Source organism: Pipra filicauda, unplaced genomic scaffold (genome assembly GCF_003945595.2).
Source record: "Pipra filicauda isolate LSUMZ 115617 unplaced genomic scaffold, ASM394559v2 scaffold64_size3178608_pilon, whole genome shotgun sequence".
NCBI classification, from domain to species: domain Eukaryota; kingdom Metazoa; phylum Chordata; class Aves; order Passeriformes; family Pipridae; genus Pipra; species Pipra filicauda.
Window position 1 is genome coordinate 2,850,854 of NW_024104809.1, and position 26,864 is coordinate 2,877,717.

At 36.0% G+C, this 26,864-nt stretch overlaps 1 protein-coding gene across 1 annotated transcript in view; it reads right to left on the minus strand.

Moving 5' to 3' along the window:
• Positions 1 to 26,864, minus strand: part of LOC113991306 (ABI family member 3 binding protein) — a 143,114-nt gene that overhangs the window by 15,153 nt on the left and 101,097 nt on the right. The window contains exons 41-53 of the mRNA XM_027727497.2: positions 26,249 to 26,323; positions 25,515 to 25,589; positions 24,967 to 25,041; positions 23,235 to 23,309; positions 22,686 to 22,760; positions 21,525 to 21,590; positions 21,150 to 21,224; positions 17,149 to 17,244; positions 14,665 to 14,775; positions 11,884 to 11,967; positions 10,425 to 10,493; positions 9,096 to 9,308; positions 5,042 to 5,153 (exon numbers count right to left, since the gene is read on the minus strand). Coding sequence (XP_027583298.1) covers positions 5,042 to 5,153; positions 9,096 to 9,308; positions 10,425 to 10,493; positions 11,884 to 11,967; positions 14,665 to 14,775; positions 17,149 to 17,244; positions 21,150 to 21,224; positions 21,525 to 21,590; positions 22,686 to 22,760; positions 23,235 to 23,309; positions 24,967 to 25,041; positions 25,515 to 25,589; positions 26,249 to 26,323 — 1,201 coding nt within the window. The remainder of the gene's footprint in view (positions 1 to 5,041; positions 5,154 to 9,095; positions 9,309 to 10,424; positions 10,494 to 11,883; positions 11,968 to 14,664; positions 14,776 to 17,148; positions 17,245 to 21,149; positions 21,225 to 21,524; positions 21,591 to 22,685; positions 22,761 to 23,234; positions 23,310 to 24,966; positions 25,042 to 25,514; positions 25,590 to 26,248; positions 26,324 to 26,864) is intronic.

Sequence of the window (26,864 nt, forward strand, 5' to 3'; positions counted from 1 at the left end):
GAAACAAAACAAAAACCAAAACCCCAAACCTTAAAATTCCTTTGGAAATGGCAAAAATTAAATTGGAAGAAAAAAAATAACAACATCTGCATTTAATATTCTAGGCTAGGAAAAGTCCATGAAACAAAAACCTACAGGTGGGTGAAATGAATATTTAGAAAGGAGAATATGCAGATGATAACCATCAATGCTACAGAGGAGAGGAGTGAAGACAACAAAAACCACAGTAAGCCCATTTCTATCTCAGACCTCTCAAGGTTTGTTACAAACAAGCAGCTCAAGGAGGGAGACACTGAAAATTGTGGATAATGACCTTATGTATGGGTCACATATACGGTTCATATATTGGCTACACTATTATCATAGGAGAAGTTACTGAAATACTTTCTTTTTAAGGGCAGTTTTAATGTAAAACAAAGAAAGAGCACTGAGTCCTGGGTATGCCAATGTAATTAGGAGTTCCAGTGTGAGCAGCCTTGTAAAGAAACTCAAAACCAAGACAGCCGTATGACAAGTCAGCTGGAATATTACAGGTCTCACTCCTCAAGTGACTGCTTGGGAACTGGACTGTAATTACTTTGACCAAACGATCAGTCTTGTAGTTTGTCTTTGACAGTTTTCCAAGTGGAATAAATGGTACATTTCTCAAAAAAACCCAAACCTGTGAGAGTTTCCTCAGTACAAAAATTGCAGAATTACCATGTGGAAGATGAAATATTATCAGTTCATACTAGTGTGTTCATTTATCTCATTTTTCTTTGCTAAGAAATGAATGACATTTGCATAAACATACTAAGCCACCTCAGCCTGCATTAAAGAAACTGGAGGAAACTGAGATTTTCAAGATCAGAAACTACCCCTAAGATGCAATTTTACAATAATTTATGTTGGAAGACATCTATGAAGGTGATATGGTCCAAGCCCTTTTCATGACAGGGCTGAATTAAAAGCTACTTTAAGCTCAGGGTGGATCAGCAAGTACGGTAGTTACAGTCACTGCTTGATCAACAGAGTGAAAACTCAGTAGCTTAGTACTTGGTTCAAACTAACTAGGAGAAAGGAGAATAAATGGAATTTGGCTGCTTCACTCATTTCACTAATTGAAGAATAAAGATGCTAAAAACCTCAGAAAATTTGGGTTGTTTGAGTGTGATACTGAAAGGGAGGCTGAGTGAAATGTGACCTGGATCTACTCAAAAAATCTTGGAAATAATGTAAAGAGTAGCAAAAGCTAATTACAGTACTAAGTCAGAATCAACAGGAGTGTATATGTGATAGTTGGATCACAGAAGCAGATCTATAATACAAATGTTTAAGCAGAAGGCATTTATAAAACAAGAAAGTTTTCTTCAGGCACCAGTTATATCCAATTAACTATACATATATCCTTCTTACACAGATAGTTGTCTAGCTCTTATAGCATAACCACACTACACACTTTGAGAGATTTCAGGTAAAGGTTATAATCAAAATCAAAATTATCTGATGAAATTAAACAGAATTCTAGACTGAACCCAGACAGCAGCTTAGGAAGAGTACCAGTTTCAAGAACTCTGATGAACCAAATAGTGGATTTCAAGATTTGAATTTTCCAGGTTACTTAAACTATCAGAAGTCTTCTAGGGTGTGATAGTGAAATCCTATGATCACCATATTTGGCAATTTTGTAGCTGAAAAAGAGGACAACATATTCATCCTATAAGGAAAAATCCTCTAAATTAATGTAGTAGTGTCAACTGTCAGACATGCCTTACTGTGGGAAAATGGCATGGATATGATATCCCTTTCCTTGGGCAAAAAACATATGGATCTCAGGGCTCCAACAAAATCACATTGTACAGGAGTTTTTAAAACCTTTCTTTTCGAAGAAATCAGTCAGTTGCATTGGAAAGCAGCTGACTGTGCCCCACATTTATTTAAAGGTATATGTCCTCACAGTTAGAAAGCTTTTCGGATCACCATTTCACTTCCATTTCAGAGTATCAATGTCTTGCAGTCCAGTCACTGAGAACACATAAAGCTGGCATATATAAGACAGAAAGACGACAAACTGCCATAATATATACAACTTTATTTGTTTAAAAGTAACCTTCACAAGTTGTTGTATGTCTATGAAAGTCCATTTTCATTTCCATATTACTGTTGTATGAGTCTGTAAAAACTAAATACTTGATAAAAAAGTCAGAACTCCTTTTTCAGCCAGTGCATTTTTCTAGATCTAGTCATTTTTCAGACAGCTAAATGAACACACAGAATACTACATGGTAATCCTCATCCCATTTAACTTCTATGTTTGGACTTACTGACAGCTGCAGTCACACATGCAATTTTGATGAGAGACTGTAAGAGTCTCTTGCTGTTGCCTCCCTAACACCGTCCAAATTCCTGAAATATTCAAAGTCTGGCCATTAGCTCCTAATCTTTAAAAGCTGCCTTGTCAAAAGGCCAGCTCCGAAGACGAAGAAGGGTGTCTGTCTTACTGCAGAGCTTCCCAGAGGTGTAGCAGAATGACTTATTTGAATGAAGAATGCAGAAGAGAAAAGCAAACAAACAGCATGACCTGGCAGGCTCAGATGCATCCATTTTTTCACTGCTGCTTGTTCTGCCTCCTTCACACTGAAAAGTTGTCTTGCTTCCCTCCTGCTGGATGTGGGCAATTAACTCTTTAGCTTCTGGTCCAGACACTAACATATCCTACCTGATTTACCTGAACAGGATGATAGACCTTGGCCACTGTGACTGCAGACTTTTGTCATGTATGGCTCTTCAAGAATGTACATCTGCAGAATGACAGGCTTGAACTGACTTGCTGCTATAGGGTCTTTCTGATTTAAATCTACCCACAAAGACTGAGATACTACGTTCACAAACATTTTTATTCCTTTTTAGGAACTCTTCATTTAGGTCTGTCTGGTTTAGATCTGTCCTGAAATGTCTTCAGCTCTGAAAACACTGGACCTTCAGAGCAGCATAGAGGATTTACACAGCCTCACTGATGGCTTCAGAAAAGCTGGAAAAAACAGCTCTCAAATTCAGCTTGTCAGTTTCTCCAAAGTGTTTTAAGGCCAAGAGGTTCTTCCCCAGTTAATCCACAGTTTTCTACTGAGCATCTCTCTTTCCATATCCTTGCTGCCGGTATTCTAAATTTTGACCACTTGCGAGAGGGATTTCTATTTCTCTTCCAAGTTTCTTTTCCAGCTCCACCTCTTATACAGCTCTTTCCTTTAAGGCTAGTTATGGAAAAGTCTACTTCCCAGTCTTAATGTATTACTTAATGAATTTGTAGACATTTCAAGGACTCTGATAATTAATTTATTGAGTTGTGTTTATTTGTCTTTCTTCCTCCTCTTTTCACTTTTGCCCACAGGTCCATTTTCTTCATCTAGTGGGCAATCATATCCTGATAGACAGGAGACATATGACATTTCTTGCAGAACTGATGCTATCTATGTGATGCCAGCTGTCTTAAGCACTTTCTTATTTTCCCTGAATTTAGTGTGCCAGTGAGCCTGAATTCAAATGGTAACAGTAACTCTTTGTGCTTCTGCCGAAGCTCTCAAGGTGTCCTCAGGATTAGGAAATATGCATTTTGCTTGGAATGGGAGTTTAATTGAACAGAGCCACTCTGAGGATTTTATATCCTTAAATTCAGTGAGATTTGAGGGACACACATCACTGTGATTTATATCAAAGGTTTTCAGTTCTAGGCAATGGCCTCCTGAATCCAGAAAGACTTTCACTGTTTGTCCCTTTTGAGGTTGGGGTTGGGGAATAATAGCCACTCCCTCTTCAGGAAAAGTTATTCCTTTACATCTTAAGTTAGCCTCCATCAGTCATTACTGATTTCCTATCCTCCTTGTAACAAAATCCACACTTCAAAAGACAGCTGTACTCCGTGGTCTTTGGTCTGCTCTTGCTTACCAAAACCTGAAAGTCTTCTCTCAGGATTGACAGAATCATAAATAATTAAAACCCTTATATCTGCCTCCGCATAGCTCCTGCCTTTCATGTGACCTTTCCATTGGATCTGCCTGCCTCCATCTTGCTTCCTTTCTGAACAAAGAGCAGTCTAAAAAGCTTTTCCCTTATGGCCACCTGGACATTGCTCTAAGCATCAAGCGCTTTTCTTTACTTCCATGTCTTTTCTACACTTAACCAAATCCATCCCACCTCTGCCACCATATGTGACACAAAGAGTTTGAGTGTGTAATGAAAGAGAATCTGCTTAATAACATAGAGCTCTTTTCAAAGATGCAACTGTATTATTTCAAAGCAGAACTGAAATGGAAAACAAGCAGCACAGGCAGCACCTACTGGTTTTCTTAGTCACTACTCCAGAAATACATTGTTTTGCTCTAGAAAATGAATGCTTGGTGCCCAAGCCATATATCGGTAACATATCCTAGTTGCCTCTTAACAAGACAGAACAACATCACTGCAGTTCACTCTTTTCACAAGCCACATGCCTTTAAGAAATAACAGAGACATTCCTGAAGCAAAACACAGCAATTCTGGCCCATCTTATGAGCCCATCTTTTGGACTCTGTCAAAGAAGCTCTTTCGGGGTGTCACGATTTCCCTTAACCTTTTATTTTTCCAATTCTCTTCTGTTGCCCTCTACTTTCTGAATTAGTTCCTCATTCCTTCTCCTAGGGGCTGCTGGTCACAAGTACATGAGCTAAGAACCAACACCCCAGATTACACCACACATTGCCTAAAAATAAAGGTTTAACATGGGTTCTACGCAGAATTTTGTGCTGTTACCAATTTATGGATAATAATAGAAAAAAGCAGTTTATTTGAAACAGAAACATCCAGTTACCGAAGCCAAACAAATAGTCTTACAGGAAAAACCCAACGTGTCATTCATTAACTTTCTGATGCAATCAATAAGAAATGCAAGAAAAAACAAGTGATTTTCTTCCCTGCTTTGAATTTTACCACAAAAAGAAGACTATTTTTTAATGAGATATGGTATTTGAAGAATGATAATACTTAATTTGACTAGTTGCTTGAGAGGCACACAATATTATTTAATTACCTTGTGTCAGGTTTTAGGTTTTCCACAGTAGAATGGGTTTGATTTGTAGTGATAATTGATTTCTCCTTTTCACCGTCACTTCCTCCATTTTCAGTTGACACAACCTCATACTCTGGAAAATTACAGTAAAGAAAAATTTGTTTAAGTAACGTCTCTTACTTGAGCTTCTTCACTGCTCTCTCTTTTATCATCTGATTTCCACTCTTGCTGCCTAATAGTCTGTAAGGACAACCTGTGTGTACCTGTCTGGACATTAATATGCTAAAATGATTAAGATAGATCTAGTTCCAGATTGTTGTGTGCCCAGCCTCTCATCCTTTCTCATAGTTCAGTTATGGAACAGAGGATACTCAGCATCTCATCTTTGCCCAATGGTACACTCATGATGAAATTTGAAACACAAGTATAAGAATTCTGTAGTTCGAATGAAACTGTATCAAAGTTGAAAGCGTAGTTTCTAAATTCTTAAACCTTGCTTAACTTAAAATAAGACCTATCTTTTTAAGATTTACAAAGGAAACTGCCCAACTAACTTGGATTTGTGAACTTAGGGAATCTGCTAGTTTAGAATGAAATCATTTGGCATAAATTTATTTCTGTATTTAAATGATTTTTAGAGTATCACTACTTTCTTTTCATCTCACTCAGATGTATCATCAAGCACAAACCATTCTCTGAGCAGGGAATTAACAATAGATGTTTGGGAAGAAGATACTTTTTCAATCCTAGCCCAGTCCAAGACATAGTTTGTCTCTAGCAAAAAACTGTCCCAACTTATAGCAACCTCTTCTAAGAAAAACATTAAGTATAATGTTATTTTCCTCTCTTTGCAAAGAAATTCCCAACCCCATCAGCCCCTTCCTTTTCCCTTCCTTAAACCTCTCTGTGATATCACATGCAGCTTTGCTACTGCTAAGCTACTAAAGGAGGATGTTTTCAAAGAACATTTGCAATGAGCATTTAGATCTACAGAACAATGAATAAAGTAGGTACTATACTGTGAGAACAGAGGCCACTTATCAACAGCTACAGAATCTCTAGAAAACTATGTCCTTTCTGTTTTTTATCTAAGGGTTCTATTAATGTTCTTGTTTTTAACTAAATGCTAGCAAGATGTATGGCTTTTTTTTTTTTTCCACTAAATCTTTTAGTAATGAAAGGAGACCCACTTATTGTCAACACAGAAAGACAAAACACCTGCAATAGGATTCAGTTTTTAAAAGGAAAGGTTGTCCTAATTGCTGCTGGACTCTCAGATCCTCACTCCTAATAAATGTAGAAGATGTATATATGAATGAGTGTGGTGGGTTGGCTTTTGGATTTTTTAGGCCTTCCTTAGCAACGGGGGTCAGAAATCTAAGGAAGTATTCCATATCATCCTTTAGCTTAACACAACACATAAATAAGGCGGAGATAAGAGAGCTCGTGCTCTTCTCTCTTCTGGTGGCTGAAGGTGACAGGTCTCTCCGCAGATGGTCTTTGCTTGTATAGGTCAAGGCCTGCCTGCTCCGACTTGCCGTTATCTCCGGTCCCTTTGGGAGGTGTGGGGAGTTGGCTGGTGCTTCGCACGGTTCTGCTGTCTCGTTCAGGGAAGTATTTAATTCGTTTTTTTTATTTGTTTGTTCGCTAGCCCTCTATTAGTGGTGTATATTTGGAAGGTATTTGTTTTTAGTTTTTTTTATCCCTGTTTCCCCCTCCTTTTTTCCCCTCAAGAGTTCCCTATTGTGTGTATAATATATTCAAATTATATATATAATTGTGAATATATGTAAAGATATATTTTTTTATATAATCCCGTTTTCGTTCAGACTTCCTTTGGTTTTTCTGTGGTTCGTGGGTTTTTTTCCTCTCTTGAGAGAGTGGGATGGGGGAGGAGACAGCTTGGACTTGGCAAGAGAGCCAGGTCAAACTTACACACACACAATTAGGATACACAAATTGACCCAATTTTGAACTCAGTTGTGCAACTATGGTTTCCTATGCATTCTTTTATGCAAAAATCAGCTATCAAACCCACTGCAGTAAATTACAATTAAGTGGAAGCGCAAAGCAGCTCTAAAAAATTATGTTCTAAAATTGCAAGCTTCTAAACCCCAGCAATTCAATCTAAGCAATTATATACAGGTATGTATGTGTGAATTTTAGGTTTACTGGTACAGTTTCAAAAGGGACCTCCTACACAACATCTTTCTCTCTTTACCTTGCAGTAGATTCAGTTATTTCGAGCATATACAGAGCAACATGCATGTCAGAAAGTCAGCCTGAAGAAAGAAACTAATACCAATAACGAAGATTTAAAAATTTCCATTTTCAGAAGTCCTCTCCCTTCCACCAGTCACCCATGAACAGCAACAAACCAACCTCTACCTTTTAAAATCAAACTTATGGACCTGCAGGAATGGGTGTCTCAGAAAAGATGGGAGAGGGGAAAGTAAGTAGAGGACTTTTACTTCGGGTCGTTTGTTCAAGTGTGATCCCAGTGCAATGATATTAGTATTGATGATTAATATATATTTGTCTAAAACATAACTCTTTCCTTTCTATGTGTTTCCTCTTTGGAAACAAAGACATTTTCCTGTCTAGCCACCAAGGGCTGAGTGAACCATGGAGAAAAAAACCATGCAAAAGCACTTATTTGTCCTGATTAAACCTCATTAGAGAAATTATATTTATTAAGAAGCACGGGAGAGATGGTGGATATCCACTGCCTTAGGTACATCCGGATAGTGAATGAATAAGTGACTTCTGCCAAACCCAAGTCAATGTGTGATTTGGACTTTTTTAACTCATTCAAGTTGGAAAACAAAATGCAGTAAAAATGTGTATGAGCTCATACATAAAAAGAACTGCTGAGCACATCCAGTACCTGCTTGTTACTCAGTACACAAGGCAACAAACTGCCCTACATTTCTGTGGTAACACAACAGGAGTCACAGAGAATGAGCAAAATGGTTTTGGTTCCTGACATTTGCAGCCTTTACAAAAACAAGGAGGTGAGATTGATCACTGTTTTGGTTATTATTTGTCAGACCTTTCTGTTATTGAAGCAAAGTTTTGTTTTTAGGCATACCCAATGAAATCCCTGGTACACAGCTAAGCTTAAGCAAAGTAACCATTTAAAAAAAAGGTGCAACAAATTACGCTTTCTGTTTTCACAGTTCTATCTGAAACAGTGTATTTCTTAAAAAAAAAAAAATTATGTGATGCCTAAATTAGATGATTGGAAAAACATGTATAAAATACAAAAATAAAAAGAGATGACAGAAAAATTGATTTAAGTCTGTCTAAACAAGTTATGTCACACTGGTGCCAATATGAAGCAATCACTGTTTTCAGAAAATGGGACTCAATGCCTTCTTTTAAGTTCAGAAAGTGTCCTTGGATGAGTTCATTAACTGAGTTATTAACTAACTTCAATGTTTAATTTTTGTAAGCTAGTATTGAATACAGAAGACAGCAGAAAAATTAGGAAGCCCATCTTGCATGTTTACCTGCCTATGGTGATTCCTGCATGACTCACATGCATTAATTCTCAATACAAAACCCTTGCCTTAGAAATGAAAAAAACCAGATTCTTTCAGCATAGAGAACTTGTTGACCCTATGATGGCTACTGCAAGCATTATGCTGACAAATTTCTACTGACTTACTAGATGGATGTAAGGTTTGATTGTGTCTGGCTCACTGTTAAATGACATCTGCCAATCAAGAAAGATGTCTGCATTATGTGTGTGCATCTATATAACAGACTGCTGTTGCACTCTTGGACCTTCTTGACAAGATCTTACCAGATCCTGTACAGGGAGAAGCCAGAAATTAGAACATATAGAGTCATACTTAAATATCTTTTTGTGTCATCCCTGACACTGACACCAATGATCTTGTTCTAATCTAGTAGCATTTTCTTATCCCCACTGGAATTCACAGTAGCACAAAATAAAAGCACCAAGGTCCTTCAATCTGCTGAGATTTAAAGTATTTTTTAAATGCCAAAAAAGTAAATTAAACTGGAAGCACTATACTATCATACAATGAAGGAAAGAAATCGAACCAACCTGTAACAGTGTCATTGTCTGGTTTTTCCCAGTCCAATATGACAAAGGTTGGACAGCCCTCAACCGTCACCACTGTGAGATTGGTTGGAGGATTTTGTGGAGGACGAGTGGGTTCTTCCTTGCTTCCAGCTTCTTCTTGAGGAAAATGTTCAAGAGAGCTTGTGATAGAGCAAGGCACATCATCGTCCTTCTTCATGTACTTGACATGGGGAGCTAAGAGCAATAGGAAAGAGCTATTATTCAAACAGAGTGTTTTTGCAAAATGTCAATGCCATTTCACCTAGTTCACAACATCCATCTCAGGGCACCAAGTAAAAGTCTGCACAAGTCAAACACAAATGTTTCAGAATAAAACCCAATTTTAAGCTGCTTTAAAAAAATTTTTATTTTTTGCTGTTAGACCCGCAATCACTGCCTTCATCCCCCTCTCATTGGCACCACTGAGGAAATATCACTTTGATATAGTATTAGCAGGTGATAGACACTGCTTGAAAGAATTAAAATCACAAAATAGGACAATTAACTATATTTCTTCTATAGTAAAATGACACTATAATTCCACCTGCAGCTTTTGTGAAGCATGTTAATACAAAAATGTCCCGTACACTTTGTTTCACCAGATGGATTAACAAGTTTAGTCCAAAGTCATTAAACTCGCTTAATGAAACTTGCAGTTTCTAAAGCGACTGTCAAAATCTTAACCATTTTCAGTGGTACAGCACCAAATCTTGGAACAAACTTTCTGAGGCATATGTCTTGTACTCTGCATCAAAATTAGAGAGATTACTGAAGACAAACACTCGTTCTAAGATTAAAACTTTTGTTGGAGGTAAACAATAAGCTCTCTCAAGAAAGAAGGTGTCTTCAGAAATGTAGCATCTCTTACCAGAACAAGAAAAAAATCCTGAAAAATATTTTCATACAAAAGCACTTCTTCCTTTTATCTCAACTTGCTGAACTCTCTAGATTATTGCAACAGCAATAACTTGACTACAGGCTGGAAAAGAGGTGAGGGATATATGATGGGTAGATATCCTGTATGGCAAGGTGCACTGGTATTGGGACAATACCTCTCCAAGCACATGTGCAAGCCCACATGAAGAGCCACAGCATGTTTGTGAACAAAACTGCAAAGTAGGAGGTGGTAGCAGGGTTTGTGCTAAAGCTCTTTCATCTGCCACTGAAGCGACACAGATTCAAATAAAATTTTGGCCTTTGAATAACCAAACAAAATAATTTTGATGCAAGATAGGTCAGTCTTCATATATTCCCTCAAATGAAAATACCATAGCTATTATAAAATAATAGCTATGGTATAAAATACCATACCTTGGTACCTTGGTTTGCCTGAAGAATCTGTTTCTGATGTAGGACTTGAGCTGAAGACAGTTGCATCCACTGTGGGAAACACAGTTATAATTTGCAATTAATTCAAAGTTTTGGTGTTAGAACTGCAGCATTTCACAGTTCCTTTGGCATTTTAAATCCCGATAAAGGTCTTCCATGGCAGACCTTTGCTGCCAGATCTGTTGTTTCATTTTAGTGACTCCATTTTAGTTGTGGTTCTAAGTAAATCTTGTACTTACCTGCTACTATAAACATAGCCATAATCAAAATGACAGACTTCGTGACTGCTACTGGATTCAGTTCATGCAGCATATGTAAAATGTTTTTTAGACCTTTTAAAAGTATTTTTTTGCACTGTACTTGCTGTTTAGCTTGGAGCTTGTTTCATGTTCCTAGAACATATAGCACTATTACACTGGCACATTAACTTCTCTAAAAATAATAACAAGGGAATCACAAATTCTGTCTCCAGAGTGTACAACTTCCACAAAATTTGAAGGAAATTGAAGGCAAATGCACTGGTGAATAAAAATGTGCTAAAGCAGTCAGGATTCATGACACCAGTGTTGTATTAATTAGCCATTACACTGAATAGAATCTTCTTTTAGATGCAAATACTATAATGGACCTCAACAAACAAAGCACGATACATTCACAATGAGCATTTATAAATAAGTCAGCCTAGCATCCAACTCACTTTACTGAGCACTAAGGGTCACAGTGAGTTCATGATCATTTTAAGGAGACAAGAATTTCAGTATTTCAATACATCCAGAAAAATTAGAAACAGCATAATTTATGGCAATACACTTAGAGCTGCATATCTAGGCTCAAAAATTCTAAACACATCCTCCTCCAAATGCATTACTGGATGCCACTTCGAAGGGGCTTAGGTTTGGGCTTGTAATCAACTCCCAGTATTATAAAGGGCAAATTACCAATTAACCACTATGTGTGCTCTATTACCTTTTTCCCCATTTAAATGGTGGCAGCTTAATCAGATACCTAGAAGGATGTCACATCCATGATGAGCACAAATCAGTCACTGTCAAATAATAGTTTGAATTTATGTCCTGTGCAAAAAGAAATTTGCAGGAAAAGAAGGTTCCTTATCTACTCCCTGCACAGACCTAAATTGCCACTGAAGAGTATTGAAAAACCTACTAAGCATGTATGGATTTATAGGAAATGGAAGGGCTGTCATATTCTCAGTTATCAAGATATGTATCAGAAGACAGCTAGATTAGCTCAGTCAAATTAAAAAAGTTGCTAAGTGGCATAAAAGAAATCAGAATCACCCCAAACTGAATGCTTCTTGTATTAAATACGTAATGCATCAATATAATTTAAGGAAGGGAAGCAAAAGAAAATGGAAACCTTAATGTTAATTAAAAGAAAAAAAAAGAAAAAAAACCAACAGAACTGTTTGTAATATGCTTACCATAATACTCTGGAGTTGCAAAAGCTGTTGGTGTCCTATATGACGTTCCTGTCCTCACAGGCAGTGTTGGTCCAGCAGGCTTAGCTATAGTGACAGATGGAGGGACTTGTTGCAACAAGGTGTTCAATATTTAAAAGAGAGAAATAGCTTTATGATTTTCTAGGGGAACTCAGATTTCTGACAAGCGCTTTGTGCAACAAGTACTTTCATTGAAACCATGGTAATCCCTCAAAATTTATACAACAGCTTTCAGCTGGATTTAGGAAAGTTCTGAATTGTGCTTCTTGCAGATATAACCTAATCCTGAAACCCAGTAAGAAAATTCTTTGCTACTTTGACATTGTTTTAGAGGACTTCAGTCAGCTAGAATATTACCTGGTTTAATGCACAGAACCATCCTACACGGACTGGTAAAAGGATGCAAAATGACCATCGCTGGCATTTCTCTTTCTTAAGTAAAAGAGCACGTTTCATCATGACTTGTAAGACACAACAGCTGAAGTCAGCAACTGAAACTTGGATTCTTCCCTCAAATATGGGTAAGATCCTTTCATTTCTACTCTCAATACAGTACATAAATTAGCAAGGTTGGAGCTGGAACATGAATAACAATAAACACCAAGTCCTTCACTGTGGTCTGCATTAAGAATTTAACCACCAAACAGTCCTGGAGCTTCCACTAAATGAAATTAAGATGCATTTCAAATGAAAGAAAGGAAAATGCAACCAAGTCCAACATTTTCAACATTTATAACACTACATGATCCAAAGGAAAAAGTTTTCTTTCTGAACTCATTTCTGTACTAGGTGTCATAAGTTTAGGCAGAAACTAACTGATAGAAGCAATATTATCTCCCATAACTGAATAGCTCTTTTAGAAAATTTTCTGGATTATGTGACATTACTTTTACTCCTCAGCTGTTACCACCTGATAAAGAAAATAAGTTTCTAAGAGGCAAACAATCCATGGTAAAGGATCTTTCAAAATAGCTGTAAAAGATAAGAGCTAAATTCACAAAACATGCAGATACTCCCAGATAACGGTGACGTGACTGGAAAGCTCAACCCCAAAAAAGTCAGGAACTATATAATGTGCATATATGACACAGAAGACCATGGTGCCTGAAGGCAGAACTCTTCTTTAAACTCTAGAGAACGAAGTTTAAAATAACAAAAATCTCTACTTTCCACTAATTTCCTTAATAAAGTTGACTTTGAAAGATTATCGCTGGAGTCCAGCTTCACAAAGGTTTTGAAACTGTCTTGTTTCCTTTTTTTTCCATTCAGGAGACTTTTAAGGTTTGCACAGAAACCTTTCCATAATATTCATCCACTAGATGAGTTAGAAAGATGCAAGCAAGGAATTAATCACAGTATTAACGAGAAAGAGGACAGAATTCTGACAGGGAAAATCCAAGAAGAACATTGAGGCAAATTTTTCCTGTTAGTACAGTGGAACTGTCTCTCCAGGGAAGCAGAAGAAACTGAATTATAATGTTTAAAACTAAGCTGGATAAAACACTAGGAAACACAGAAGAAGGAAAATCGGCTACTGGCCCCACAAGGAAGAACCAGTTCATCTAACCAATTTATTCCATCTTGAAAGCCGAGGAAGGTATGGTAACTGCTGACTACCACATAGCCTGGCCTCAGTGTATGGAAAAAGGGTGAAATTTTATATCACTGGTAAATTAATTAGACACTTAGTGGAGAAAATTAGTATAGAGCCCCGTTACAAGCAAAAGAAAATGTATCAGGTCAACATATTTTATGCTGCAGCTCAAGACTGACAATGTCTTATGTTTTGTTGCAGCTATTACTAAGGAAACACCACCGGATCAACAGCAAGTATAGACACAACGTTTCAATCTTAGCTCTGCTGTTAGCTTGGAGGTTCTTGTCACTCATCTGCTGCACAAAATACTAAAGAATTATTTAGGTCTTTAGTGCCTTAATAGCACACAAAGTCCCCAATGAAACAAACCAAAGACAACAGTAAATACAGTGTAGTCAAGACCTTTGTATTTCCAGGGAATGACAGAGACCCATATGAAAAGGAAAGCACTTGTCATGAGGCTAAGCATAAGGAGATGACAGTTTCTGACTACCTGGAAAAAAGTTAGCCTAAGGATTCTTATACAGAATCCACAGAAAAACATATATGTGCATATTAAATATCAGTTTCAGGATAAAATTAAAGTAAAATAGGAAACATGAAAATTTCTGTGTGCTCTTAAATGGGTACTGAGAAGGAGGAATACTTTAGCACAATAATCAAGTTAAGCTCTGTGCACATGAAATAACTCAGCTCACTCTACCTCCCAGTACAGTCAGTTCTCTGGGTGACTATTAGCTCATTATTTGCAGTGGTTAATGGATATGCAATATGTATGTGACAGAATTTCTTAACAAATAACCAGTTGGGTGTATACATTGAAGTATAATATTCAATATCTCCCATCTAACATGCACATTAAGTAGCTACAAATGCTATTAGTAGACATGAAATACTCATAAGGTTGATCTTCTTAAAGGATAACTTGGAGTGTGATATTTGGCTTTCAGCTCCCTTACTAGGGATGATCTTGACATAAGCAGGTTAGGAAAAAAACCCCCAAAATAGAGTTCATGTCAGAAGACAAAAGGCCTATGTGTTCCAAAATACTAGTTTCTATAGATCTCACAGATTAAAGAAATCTATCCTATAAAATTCTCCTGTACCTTAATAGTCAGTATTATCTCACATGCAATAAAGTATTTATGTTGAAAAGGCTGAGATACCTGGAATCCCGGGTTTACCAGTCACGGTGTTTGGAGGCAGAGGTTTTCTTCTCATTTGTGTAGGCTTGGCAGGAGGTATAGGAGGGCGCTGAGGTCCAGGTGATGTAGTTACTGAATGACATTACAAGACAGTGTTATTAATTATTCAACCTCAAATTCCATAAAATCAGAAACCTATTACAAGTTATATTCTGACTTCTCAGACAATGTTTCATTTCTTATTTAGTATCAAAAGTGGAGAGGTGAGGTTAGGAGCTGAAGTGAATTCTATTTTCAGTCTTAAATTCTTTGAGAAGTATGTGCCATGAAGTTTTAAACCAAGCTTACTCTGAAAATACGTAGCTCCTCTGAGATTTTTTACAAGTGTTTCAGTGATTCACTTTCTGTGTAGTTACTCATTTCTGTCAACAGCAATTTTTTGGCATCCAAAAGGATATGTTTTCACACAATAAACACCACCTCAGCGTACTAGGAAACATCTTCAGTATCCCGCTCACAAAATTTGTGATCTCTTGTACTTTTTAATTAATAGAACTAGTCACCCTCATCTTGAAGCAAAAGATTTAATGAAAGGGAAATTATCATTAGGAAAACTTTATCCTATGCTGTTCAAGTGAAAAATGAAAAAAGTCACTGTCCCTTCATGCACAGACATGTCTAAAGACAGTTATGTGGTAGAAATTTCTGAAGCACCCAACTTGGTCATTTCAATGTGCAGTTCTAGCCAGTATCTATTAATTTTATCTGGTAAGGTCCTTTGACAGTGATGTCTAAAAAGAGAGCCTTTAGTTCATAATTACAAATCATTTTACTGTATTTTCCAGCCAATTATGAGGGGTTTTATCATGCAGAGGAAAGGTAAAGGAAAAGATTTTTCTTCCACTATTCACCTTTGCCCTTCTTTCCTTAAGAAAAAACAGGAGATATGTGCAGCACATTTATGTAACAAAAGACTTGTTGTACCTAAGAGGGGAAAACCCTCAAGAGTAATAAAATTCTTATAATGCCGCCAATTTCAACAAATACACAAGTTGCCTGATACTGAATTACTGGCTACACAGAGTGCCTCAGGCCCTATGTAGCAGACCTTAGTTTACCCTATAAATAGAGTGACTGCGGGAGAGAAGGGCGCAGATCCAAAGACTCATTTGGGAGGACATTTTCAGAAATATTACAATATGCAAACAGGAATATCTCCATCTTTCTCTGTCCCCTTTTCCTTTTGGACTGTTGCAGCCACTTATAGAACACTTTTTTTCGTAATCCCTCAGATCAAGACAGGAAATAGTGCTATGTCTAATTCAGGAAGACGTAATGGTTTTGAAAATAGCATTTATAGGTTTCACATTCACTCTTAATCCCCAAATGGATATGAAAAAGTTATGCCTAAAGAACTGAAAAGAGATAAATTTTTACATATATAAGTCATCATACCCTAGATACTACTACATGATAGTATTCATCATTACTTTTTCCCCAGCCCATATTTAGGGAATAGGATTGTCTGTGATATTTATGGGGTAAGAATGTAAAAGTATTGACTTGCCAAGTGGTTTCTATCATATTTTCTGAGCAATACAACCACAACAGTCACATGCAAGCCAAAACAACACATTTGGTGTATGTGTCACAGTTGAATCTATTATATTGCACTCTGGAAAAACAATAATCCCTACTACTACTTCCCACAATGACTTGAGTGACACTGCCAAATCTAATCACCAATGTATGGAGACTGAGCTTGTAAACTAGGGTGTGCAATAGGATTTAGGGATTTTCTGATAGTGTAGATTCTTGCGAGGACAAAAGGATGGCAAACTGTTAGGACTTAATTAATCTCGGGGCTTCTTTAGGGACCGGGAATCTATTTCCTTGACTCAGTCACTCTTGATGAAAGAGGAGGGTGTGCAGCCTCTTGGGAGAGACTTTGTCATTACTGTTGACATAGACAATGGGATTGAGTGAACCCTCAGCCATTCTGTGGCTGACACAAAGCTGGTGGTGCAGTTTACACACCGGAGGGAAGGGTTGCCATCCAGAGGGACCCTGACAGGCTGGAGTAGTGGGCCAATGCAAACCTCATAAAGTTCTAATTTTCCTCACAATACTAGTAGTCAACACAACTTTCTCATAAATAGGAGTACAATTTGGTTATACATTTACTTTATTCTCCTTTGCTATATGGAAACTATTAGTATGGAAAAAATCAGTATTTACAGTATTGTGGCTGTTTGATCAGAAGGATATGATCACGATGATAATTTTTAGCATATAGCATATGTTAGAGAACAAATAGTGACCACAAAATATTCTTATTTTTATCACTTCTAGTAACATCCTGAAACCATGAGAAAGTGTATTGATAATGGTGGTTAAGAATTATTTTCTCTTCTTAGTGGAGATGCTTTTTGTGTAGAAAAGGCAGTGTTTTCATTTTTCATAACACTTACAGTTTCCCATATTTTCTACTTTTATTAACTTTACCAGAAAGAGGCTTTTCCCAGGTATCAATATATTCCCAAGGTTTTTTTACATCCACAGCAACTTGCTCGGTAATATCCTCAGGTATATACATATCACCTGTGAAACAAAGGAAATGGAATAAGTCTCTACAGTGCAGCACCAAGTCATGGAATACTTGTATATTGTATATATTCAAACTCTAGTTAACATTAAGTGCATAACCAGCATGTATGGCCCACCTATATTTTTAGTGATAACTGAGTGAAATCCATTATTTTCTTATTAGAGTAAATAGGAAGTGATCTGTTTCTAGAAAGTCTGCAATTTAAAAAAGTGTATTTGGAAAGAGAGAATTAATAAGACGGAGAGGTAACAGATCAGTTAAACCAAGATGATATGTGGAAAGGTGTGTACAGAGAACATTCTAGTTTTTCAGTATATGGAATAAAAAGTCCATTGATTCTTGCAAAGGGCAAAGTTCCTCTTCTCCCCATAATAAGATCTTTAGTCATTCTCCATATTAAATAGTTAGAGCAATTCTGAACAAAACATATACCATATTTGGAGTACAGAAGGCAAAGTACACATAAAATTCAGTTTGTATATAAGAGAAAGTCCTACTTAAAAGTTATATAAACACATTTTGAAAAAACTAAAGTGGCATTAAAAAGATCAACATAACTCCTGGTACAGAACAACTGTTTCACATGCTGGTATTTATAGTACAGTCAGACTGTTAAATTAATATACTTTCTCTATACAAAATAAGTGTATTTGCTTTATAAAAACTGTATATCTAGTATAGTGAGAAGATGCATTGCAACTTCATCATGTTTGTGGTGACCCCCCCCCCACTCTTACTCATGATGTCATGAAAAACCTGTGAAATTTAATGTGTTAAAAATAACCCCTCAATATTACATTAATTATCAAATTCCAACCCTATTCCAACAAAATTTAATCACTTCAACCAAAGATTTCATAGGTTTATAATATGGTTCTCAATTGGTTTTGACATTACACTAGTATTTTAACGTCATGAAACAGATAATTTCTCAATTACTGGAAATATTCATGGGGTCTGGAACACATTTAAACTAACCACTGTGTCTTTAATAGCAGGAATACCATCAGAGGAGTGGATCATTTTAAGGGAAGTAAAGGAAAAAGTGCTCTTGATAAAATAAAACTCAAAATACCTTTATACTTGAATTCCTCTAGAACTTGACGATACACCCAAAGTTTAAAAAATAAAAAGAAAATAGAACACAAACATAATGGGTATTATAAACAAAACCAAGTATATCTCTGTTTCACAAGGAAAATGGAAATGTTGTTTAAAATTTGTTTGCTGACATTTGTCAGGAAGTTCAATAGATCAGGAGCAGTTTTTAAAAGATTAAGTATAAATTAAAAAATAACTCAGTATACTAAGTTACGTACACAAAGATAAATATGAAAAGACATCTCAATAAAATTATATTCTAGAGAAAAAGGCTAAAACTTGGCAAAAAACCTAAAAGGAATGCTAGTCATGAGGAGGTAATCTCTGCCTCTTTTCCACAATCAAGTTTACCACCTGGCACTACAGCTAGCCAGGAGACTGAAAAGCCTGCCAGGAAACCAGCCACAATCCCATGTGCTGATGCTGGAAAAAACAAATTCTGCTTATCATCTGGGCCCTGAAGCTTCCAAGCAGACTCTCCATGGGGTGAAACATCTTTGTACTGAGGCTAATGAACCCAGTAAGGAAGAAGGAATGGAGTACATTCAATAGCAGTGTCAATCCAGCAAGGAATTAAAAGTTAAAATTGATGTTTAAACAATACAGTAACTAACCACAGCTCTTCAGTAAATGTGCTCTTCTTCAGAGAAAGAATAAATGATAAAACGTCTAAAGGTAAACCTGAAAACATATTTTTCCTTACAGGCCAATTAAGGAGTCTGATCAGGTTAGATCAAAAGTTAAGTATTTTGATAAACTAATCACAGAAAATAACATTTTCATCATGAAGAAATTAACTTTTCAGATCCAAAAATCCTCAGGATATCTTAAAATATTATAACACCTTCAGGACGTTTCTTTAACTTAGAGGAAAAAAGACTGATGTAGCTTGGTAATGGAAAATATTACTGGAAGTATCATTTTACAGAAGAAATGTGTAAAAAAATGTACAAAAAAAAGTGTTTTCCAGTGAGTACATATAGCATGCGCAGTAAGAAGCAGTCTTGTGATGACTTTTGACATCATCTATCATAACGAAGCTACAGCTCTTCTGTAATAGTGCAATGGGCACTACCATAAAGAGATGGAAATGATGACAGCTGGTGGGCACACCAAGAAGAGCAGTTAGAATAGGATTGCTTAAAACAATGCTTTAGCACCCAAACCAGCATTAAGCACAATAAACTACATGTAACAATTTACATGCTCACTATTATGTTTAGACTACTGATTTACTCAGCATGCATTCATTTTTGTTGGGTTTTTTTTTATAACCTACAAATACCCCTGCCAAGTTTACTACTATGTGGGAGAAGAGAAAAGCTTAATATACTGTCTAACATAATAGTATATTTGTGCATAATTTCATAATGCAATCACCCCAGGAGACCTGTGTACATTCTACCTATTTCAGGAATCAGACATCAGAAGGCTCATTTATAAGAAGATTTCCAACACAAGGAAAGAACAAAACTTTCTGACCCACAACTACTGACATTGGTCATTTAATACTGTAACTGGCTCTGGTGCCCTGGAATGTGATGGGCTCATTCATTGACCAGAAGGACTATGAAAGGTCAAAGAGCACATAAATCTAATGAAGGCATTCACTCAGTGTGTAATACAGAAGAGTGGGTCTTGTTCTAAACAGGTTAAGTTCAATCCAATTTAAATACACAACCATCCCTTCTGAGTTTGTACCATTTCTAAAAACATGGTGGGCTTTTCAAAATTATGTATGGGAAAAAGTAGTTGAAGTCATTCTGCGATCAGCAACAGGTACTAAATTGCCAAAGATACTAGAGGGAAACATTACACAGACAAAAATGTTTAGAAGAGATGGTATATCATTCAGGTTATCCTAATCTAGCTATCACAAAGCAATGGAATGGGACAGTAGCAGTATCAGTAGTGGGTGAACAGCCAAAAGCTTGCTCTAAATATGTGTATTATATATATATATATATATTTATTTATTAATTCATAATATGTATTATTTTAAACTTGCTTTGTTGATGAAGAATCCCAAAATTATGTATTTAATTAACCAATGACTGTATTAAAAAACCAACAGTGTTTATATTGATGTAATAAATTAATGCTTTATTAAATAAAAAAATTACAGATTCTTTATGAGTTAACACTGACAACATTATTTTGATCGGATTGAAAAATCAAGTACAATTGAAAAAGGACAAATGATTTTTCCCCCAACCAAACCCATATTTTTAATAAATCTTTCTGGTTAGGGATGTGTGTTATCTCTGTGTGTAAGGATATGTAAATTGAAGTTCTCAGTCTCCTATATCATCCATCAATTTGGAATTCTTTGATGCTGAAGTATTCAAGCCTGAATACTCTACAGTCCAAATACTGCATGGTCTGAGTAAGAACTGGTCTGGTGTGAACACATCACGTGCATAGATAGTAGCTAGCAAGATATCTGGTTTAAGACTTTCCTACCAAGCCTCCTGATTTGGACTCAAACAACTGGGTGACCCTTTTCAACAGTGTTTTCCAGTAATTATCTTGGACCTAACATCTAGAAAACATTAGTAAACAGTAGCCACATAATAATCTATCTGTAAGTTTACACAGACTGTCAATATAATTTCACAATGACTCTCAGGAATTCCATAACATGATCACTAGCAGCAATTACACATGGTACTCTGAGGAATTAAATTCTGTAACAAAACACAATGAAATATTTTGCAGGGTTCAAGATGATTTGAGGAAGTCACATTCATGTCTTTTCCAGATAAGCTAAAAAAACCCCCCCAAAAAGCAGCTCTACCTGTTGTTGGCACAATCCACTGTGGCAGTCCAGGTGCTTTTGTTCTGGCTGGTGCTAGTGTGGTTTTACTAAAAACTGTGAGAGAGTTAAAAAAGAAAAAAGAGAAAGATGAAAAAAAAGTTCCTTGAGAAGAACACCCAACAGGTTTCTACGTGATGCCAACAATTCCACATTAGAGAAGAAAAAGTAACACCTAGTGTGATGACACACACAGTTCTGGTTTCTGATTTGAAGAGGCTTTACCTGTAGACTTATTAATTGATTAAAAAATACCCTTTTTTTCTCCCAACAACACTTAAAATTCCACTGAGAATAGGGGAAATTAATTAATTAATTAATCTCCTTCCCATCCCAGATTGAATAAACAATTATTACCAGGTCTAGTCTGTGATTTATCCGACGGCTTTGGTCTTGCGGAAGTGAGACGTGTTTTATGAGGTGCTAAAAGAAATAAGGTTCTGCTTAAATGCTGTGTAAAAGAACACCAATAGTGCAGTGCAATTTGCCAGAAAAAAAGGTCCATGCACCAATGTGATACAGCAAAATGGACACATGAGAGTTCTATGAGTTCCAATCCAAAATGCATGTTGAAAATGCTAGTTTCTTTAGTGGTCAGATGACTCTATCATGCAGTCTGACCAGTTACATAGGTTTAGGAAAAGATATAAAATATTTACAGCCAGTTACCCAACTGTATATGGATACAGAGTTAGCTCTGCAAGGTATCCATGGCCTTAAGACATTTAATTAGGTTCTGTAAAAAACAAACAAACAAACAAAAAACCTCAAAATAAAACACCACACTGGAACCCCCAAACAAAATACTTAGATAAAACCATGAAACAGCGAATTATTGCTGAGAAAACAACCAGAAGCATTCAATGCAGACACTGTATAAGACAGCTGAAGCACAGTGTCATCATCAAGGTTGAAATTGGAAGCCTTCAACCTTTTCTTATTGTTGCCTTTCACTTGCAAAATAATTTTGATAAGGCAGTTGTTACAGTATCTGTGTGAATCACATCAAAAGCTGAAAGCATAAGACACTGTTGTCTTTCGCACAATTATCAACCTCTGTAAGTCAGTTTTTTAAATAAATAGAGCTGGCTATTTGATATTCAAATCTAATAACCATTCTATCCGTAACGCTTAATCCAGCCTCTCTGAAGCATCAGAGAAAATACTTATGCAGTACAGAACATATTACTCAGTTTTGACGTTTAGATTCGGGAAAAGTTTCACAGATTTAGATTTTATAAGGTAAATGGTGGAAGTTAGTTACATCTATAGTTGCAGCACTATACATCTGTCTCATAGTGTTTAAAAGCTTCATATCATCTTTGATATAATACCGATTAAACCCCATTTTCAAAGCACCAAAAATGTTTGATAAGGGGGAAAATAAATTTTCATGCTATGTATTTGAAATGCTTTTAAAGGAAATAATGAACTTATAATTAAATATTAAACAGTACTGATTTTACTTCAGATTTACAGACTCTCAATACAACAACTTAAGAGAATCTTAAAAATTACCTGTATTGAACCATGGAATTTCAGTTGCTTGAGCAATTTTTGGCTTGGGTGAAATGTGGTATGTTTCATTGGGAACTGAAAATGGAGATATTACTGCTTATCAAGTGCAAATTATTTCCTTTTAAACATAAGACACCACAGGTGGAAAGGAAATTCAAATTGTCTTTGTGCAGATCGTAAACAAGAGTCAGTACTAGAAACCTGTCTGAAAATCATGCTTTTATACAGGAAAAAGACTTTTCAAGACTGGAAGATATATTTCATTAGTAAGTCAGACAAAATCAGAAAAGATGATCAGGCAATGCCTTTTTACATGACTCCTCAGCCTTGTACATGAGGTACTTATTTCTAGAAAAGATTTCATGAAGAAGAAAAGCGCCTGGAAAATTAAAACCAGCAATACTTTGTACATGCACTGGAATGTAACTAACAAATGAACATGGCATAAAGACATATTGAGGTATTTCTGTTGATTAAAGTTTAGCTATATAGCAAAAGCAGAGAAAGTAAAGTTTTAAGAAAAATAAACTGACATAATATTCTCATTACCCAAAGGTATTTTGGACCCATCAACAACATGAACTGTAACAAGGTTAATTGATCCCAGGTGTGTTGCCTTTGGAGCTATAAAAAATAAACCATTGTTCTGTGAGAAGGGAAATTAAAGAAGGTGGATTTCACAAAGGATCTGTCTCCATTATTTCCTAAAAACCTATCTACACATCTGCTAAGACAATTTTAACAGATATGAGACGGAAACATGTTCTGATTAGTCTGGATGTATTTTCATGCTGACAGCCAGACAGTGCAATGATTGTTCTGGGCCCCCACTAACTTCAGAACAAATGCCCTAAAGGTGGAGTTCTGACAGTCCCTGGTCTTTTTCATACTTAGTATATTAACTTACTCTTCCATAAAACATTTCTAAAAGCTCGTAGTAACATATTTATCTTTCAGACCTCATTCAAACTTGATTGAATTTATTGAAAGATATCTAAATTACTGAATGAAGAGGACAGACTGGCAGGCAGAGGCACACACTACATGCCTCTTTGTCTTTCAGAAATAAGGTTAATATATGGAAGCTGGAAAACAACCTACTTACTAGCATAAAGAGCAGTGGCTGAATAGTGACATTTGTACTTAACAAAAAAAAAACTGTTTACTGTTTTTTCTAACAGCGGTTTGTTTTGCACATACACAATTATAACAATCTATTCTTAAAAGAATAAACCTCTAAATTCTGTTTTCTAAAATTCTTTCCCTAAAACTAACTTTGGGGTTAGTACTACTTTGTAGTGGTACCAAAAGATGGCACTTGTTAACTATGACATGATTGGAAATAGCTCTTATTCGACCAAGACTTGGAATCTAACTTGGTTACTTAACAGCCTTTCAAAATAAGGCATTTAGAACAGAAATGTTTTTCATAAACTGTTCAGTTTGATGTTCATAGTAATATATATGTACGTATAGCACATACGCATGTATATATAGTTCTTAAATGAATAGAGTGTCTGCTTAAATTCTTTTTTGGCTATGAAAAAAAGTACCAGTCTAAGGTGAAAAAGTGTGCATGAAATTATAAAACTACTCATTGAGTGATTTGCCTTAAACTAAAAATATTATCAGTTCTGTTGTTAGACCAGAGAGGAAGAAAGATTAGGAGCTGCTCTTTCTTATAACCATGTTGTTACTCCTCCTCTAACTATATTTTTCTCCTGTAACCTTCCTACTTGGCAATTTTTATTGAAATAGTTCACACCTAGGTAAAGCTGAAGTATCACCGTCCTTCGTTGTAACTGTGCATCCCTGAATGTACTGAAGTTACTGCAAGAAGTCACTGTGCTCTCAACATCTTATACTCTCATCAACACATCAACACTTATACTCTCAGCATCTACTATCTTGGACTGAGATTCTGTAACCTGAGTTTCAAAAGTAATTGAGAAATTGAATCAAATGTATTTAGGCTAATAAAATCACCCAAAAGAAAAGAACTTTCTGAATGTGACCACAGAAAAATATTTTTATTAAAATTAATTGAATTCCTCATATTTTTAATGGCTACTAAACCTGTTCAGCTGCTCTCCACGGAAATGGATGCAATTCTTGGGCACTCAGTTTCATATAATTTATTAACACACTCTCAGCTGAACTATGATACCAATTTCTGTCTACTTATTATGCATGTCCCATGACTGCAGTACTCAGTGACAGCTGAAAATGTAACTAAGGCAGTGCCACAATAACACTTCTAAAGTTACAAACTGTAAATTACCAGGTTTAGTTTGTGGTACTTCTGGCCAGACAGATGTTTTGGGTTTGGAAGGAATGAGCAGTGTTTCTTTTGGAGCTGAAAGAAAAGGAAAAAGACTATTATTGTGTTCTTCAGGAGTCATGATCCAATGCCATATTTAGCCCACAGAAAATGCATGCCTCAAATGCCTGAAAAAAAGACAATAACAATTCCATGGCTTTCTGGAACCTGAAACAAAATGACTATCCAAAACACAGAAAAGTCTCAGCAGTGTGCTGTAGAATAAGTTGAGTTAGTGGCTAAAATTCTTGGTCTAAAAGAAAAATTTGACATTAAATTTGGTTGGAGATCTGACAAATACAGATTTCTGACCAGACATAAGCTGTAGGCTATTTTTGCTTTACGTCTAAAGTAGAAATGAGAATCCTCTATACTAAGGTACATGCATGTGGTAGCAGAATGAAGGATAGTGAAATGGTGTTATATAAATACCCATCTGTGTTCTCTAGAAATTTCTCAGTTGAAAAATTGGAAATACCTCCATCTTAACTTTAAGAAAACTTATTTACCCATTGTTGCCTTTGAATGCCCAGTGGTAGGAGAAGATTTTGTAATAATTGGTTGTGGAGTTGTCTGATGTATTGCTGTTAAAGAGAGAATGTGAAGAATCTTAGAATATTTATCTGTAATAGAAACAAATAGCACTTGCACTATTTCTAAAACTTGCAAAATGCCCCAAACTAAGGAGTAACAGAATATCTTGAAAATCAACTGCTGACAGATATAGTTATCTTTCTATTAACTTCTGCTATACATTCCCTTAATAACAAAAATGGGAAGCCACACAGCCCCTTGTAACTATTTTTAAAGCTAATTTTGTTCCAGTATAGAGTAGAATGTAAGTTGCTAACTGTACAAGCACATTACAAAGGAATTCTGTTGCGTTTTATGAAAAGAAAAAAAAAGTGCTCACAGAGAAGCATCCCTGATTTCCAGGAAGTAATCAAAGAGAACTCAATCTATCCAGCCGCTGAAATTTGTCAATACCCACATTACTACATTTTAGTCATCATTTGTTATGTGTAATAGAAAGGAGGGAAAACATTTTTTTTTTTATATTACATATCTTACTATTATTTTTAGTGTAATTTTGACATATTTTGGTTTGATTGTCTTAAGTGTAATGCATCTGCTTCAGCAAAAAACTGGCTATGAATAATTCTATTAAGAAGCACAAAACCTGAGGCTAAGGGAAAGAATGATTAAACACAAGCAGATAAAATTAAAAGAATGACTCCATTACCAGGTTTGGTGTGTGGCACTCTTGATTTTTCAGTTGTTTTTGGTCTGGTATGAATGAACTGTTTTTCAGTTGGAGCTGGAATAAAAATAAACAGCACCCAGAACAATAATTGAAAAAACACACTGCTATCATAGCACACAAGGATCATAAGGACAATCTGATCTGTAATAAGGCAAATTATGCAAGGGTAAAGCTGAAAATCAATCAGTTGGGATTCCTGCAAAGAAAGGAAAACAAGTTAAATGGCCACTTACGCAAACACACTTCTAGAAAAATATATATACAAATTTCTAGCTTTGCATCAAGTAGTGAAGAATATAGTCATGAACATCACACTGTAAAGTAATGGGACAAAACCAGACAGTAGTAGTCTACATCTTCCTCATCTGCCATACATGGGTACCTAAGGACAGGCTCTATTTTTCAGTGGGGACTTTGTATCAAACTTGATTTATAAATTAACTTTTTTGCTCTTATATGGGAATGATTTAATGTTGTTGTCTTCACACTCTTCAGTTTAAAATTCTTGTAAAAAAAAAAGTTTATCTTAGCTCTTGCTAGTTTGTGGTTCACACCAACATAAGAGGTCCCAAATGCCTTAGCCTGTGCATTCTTC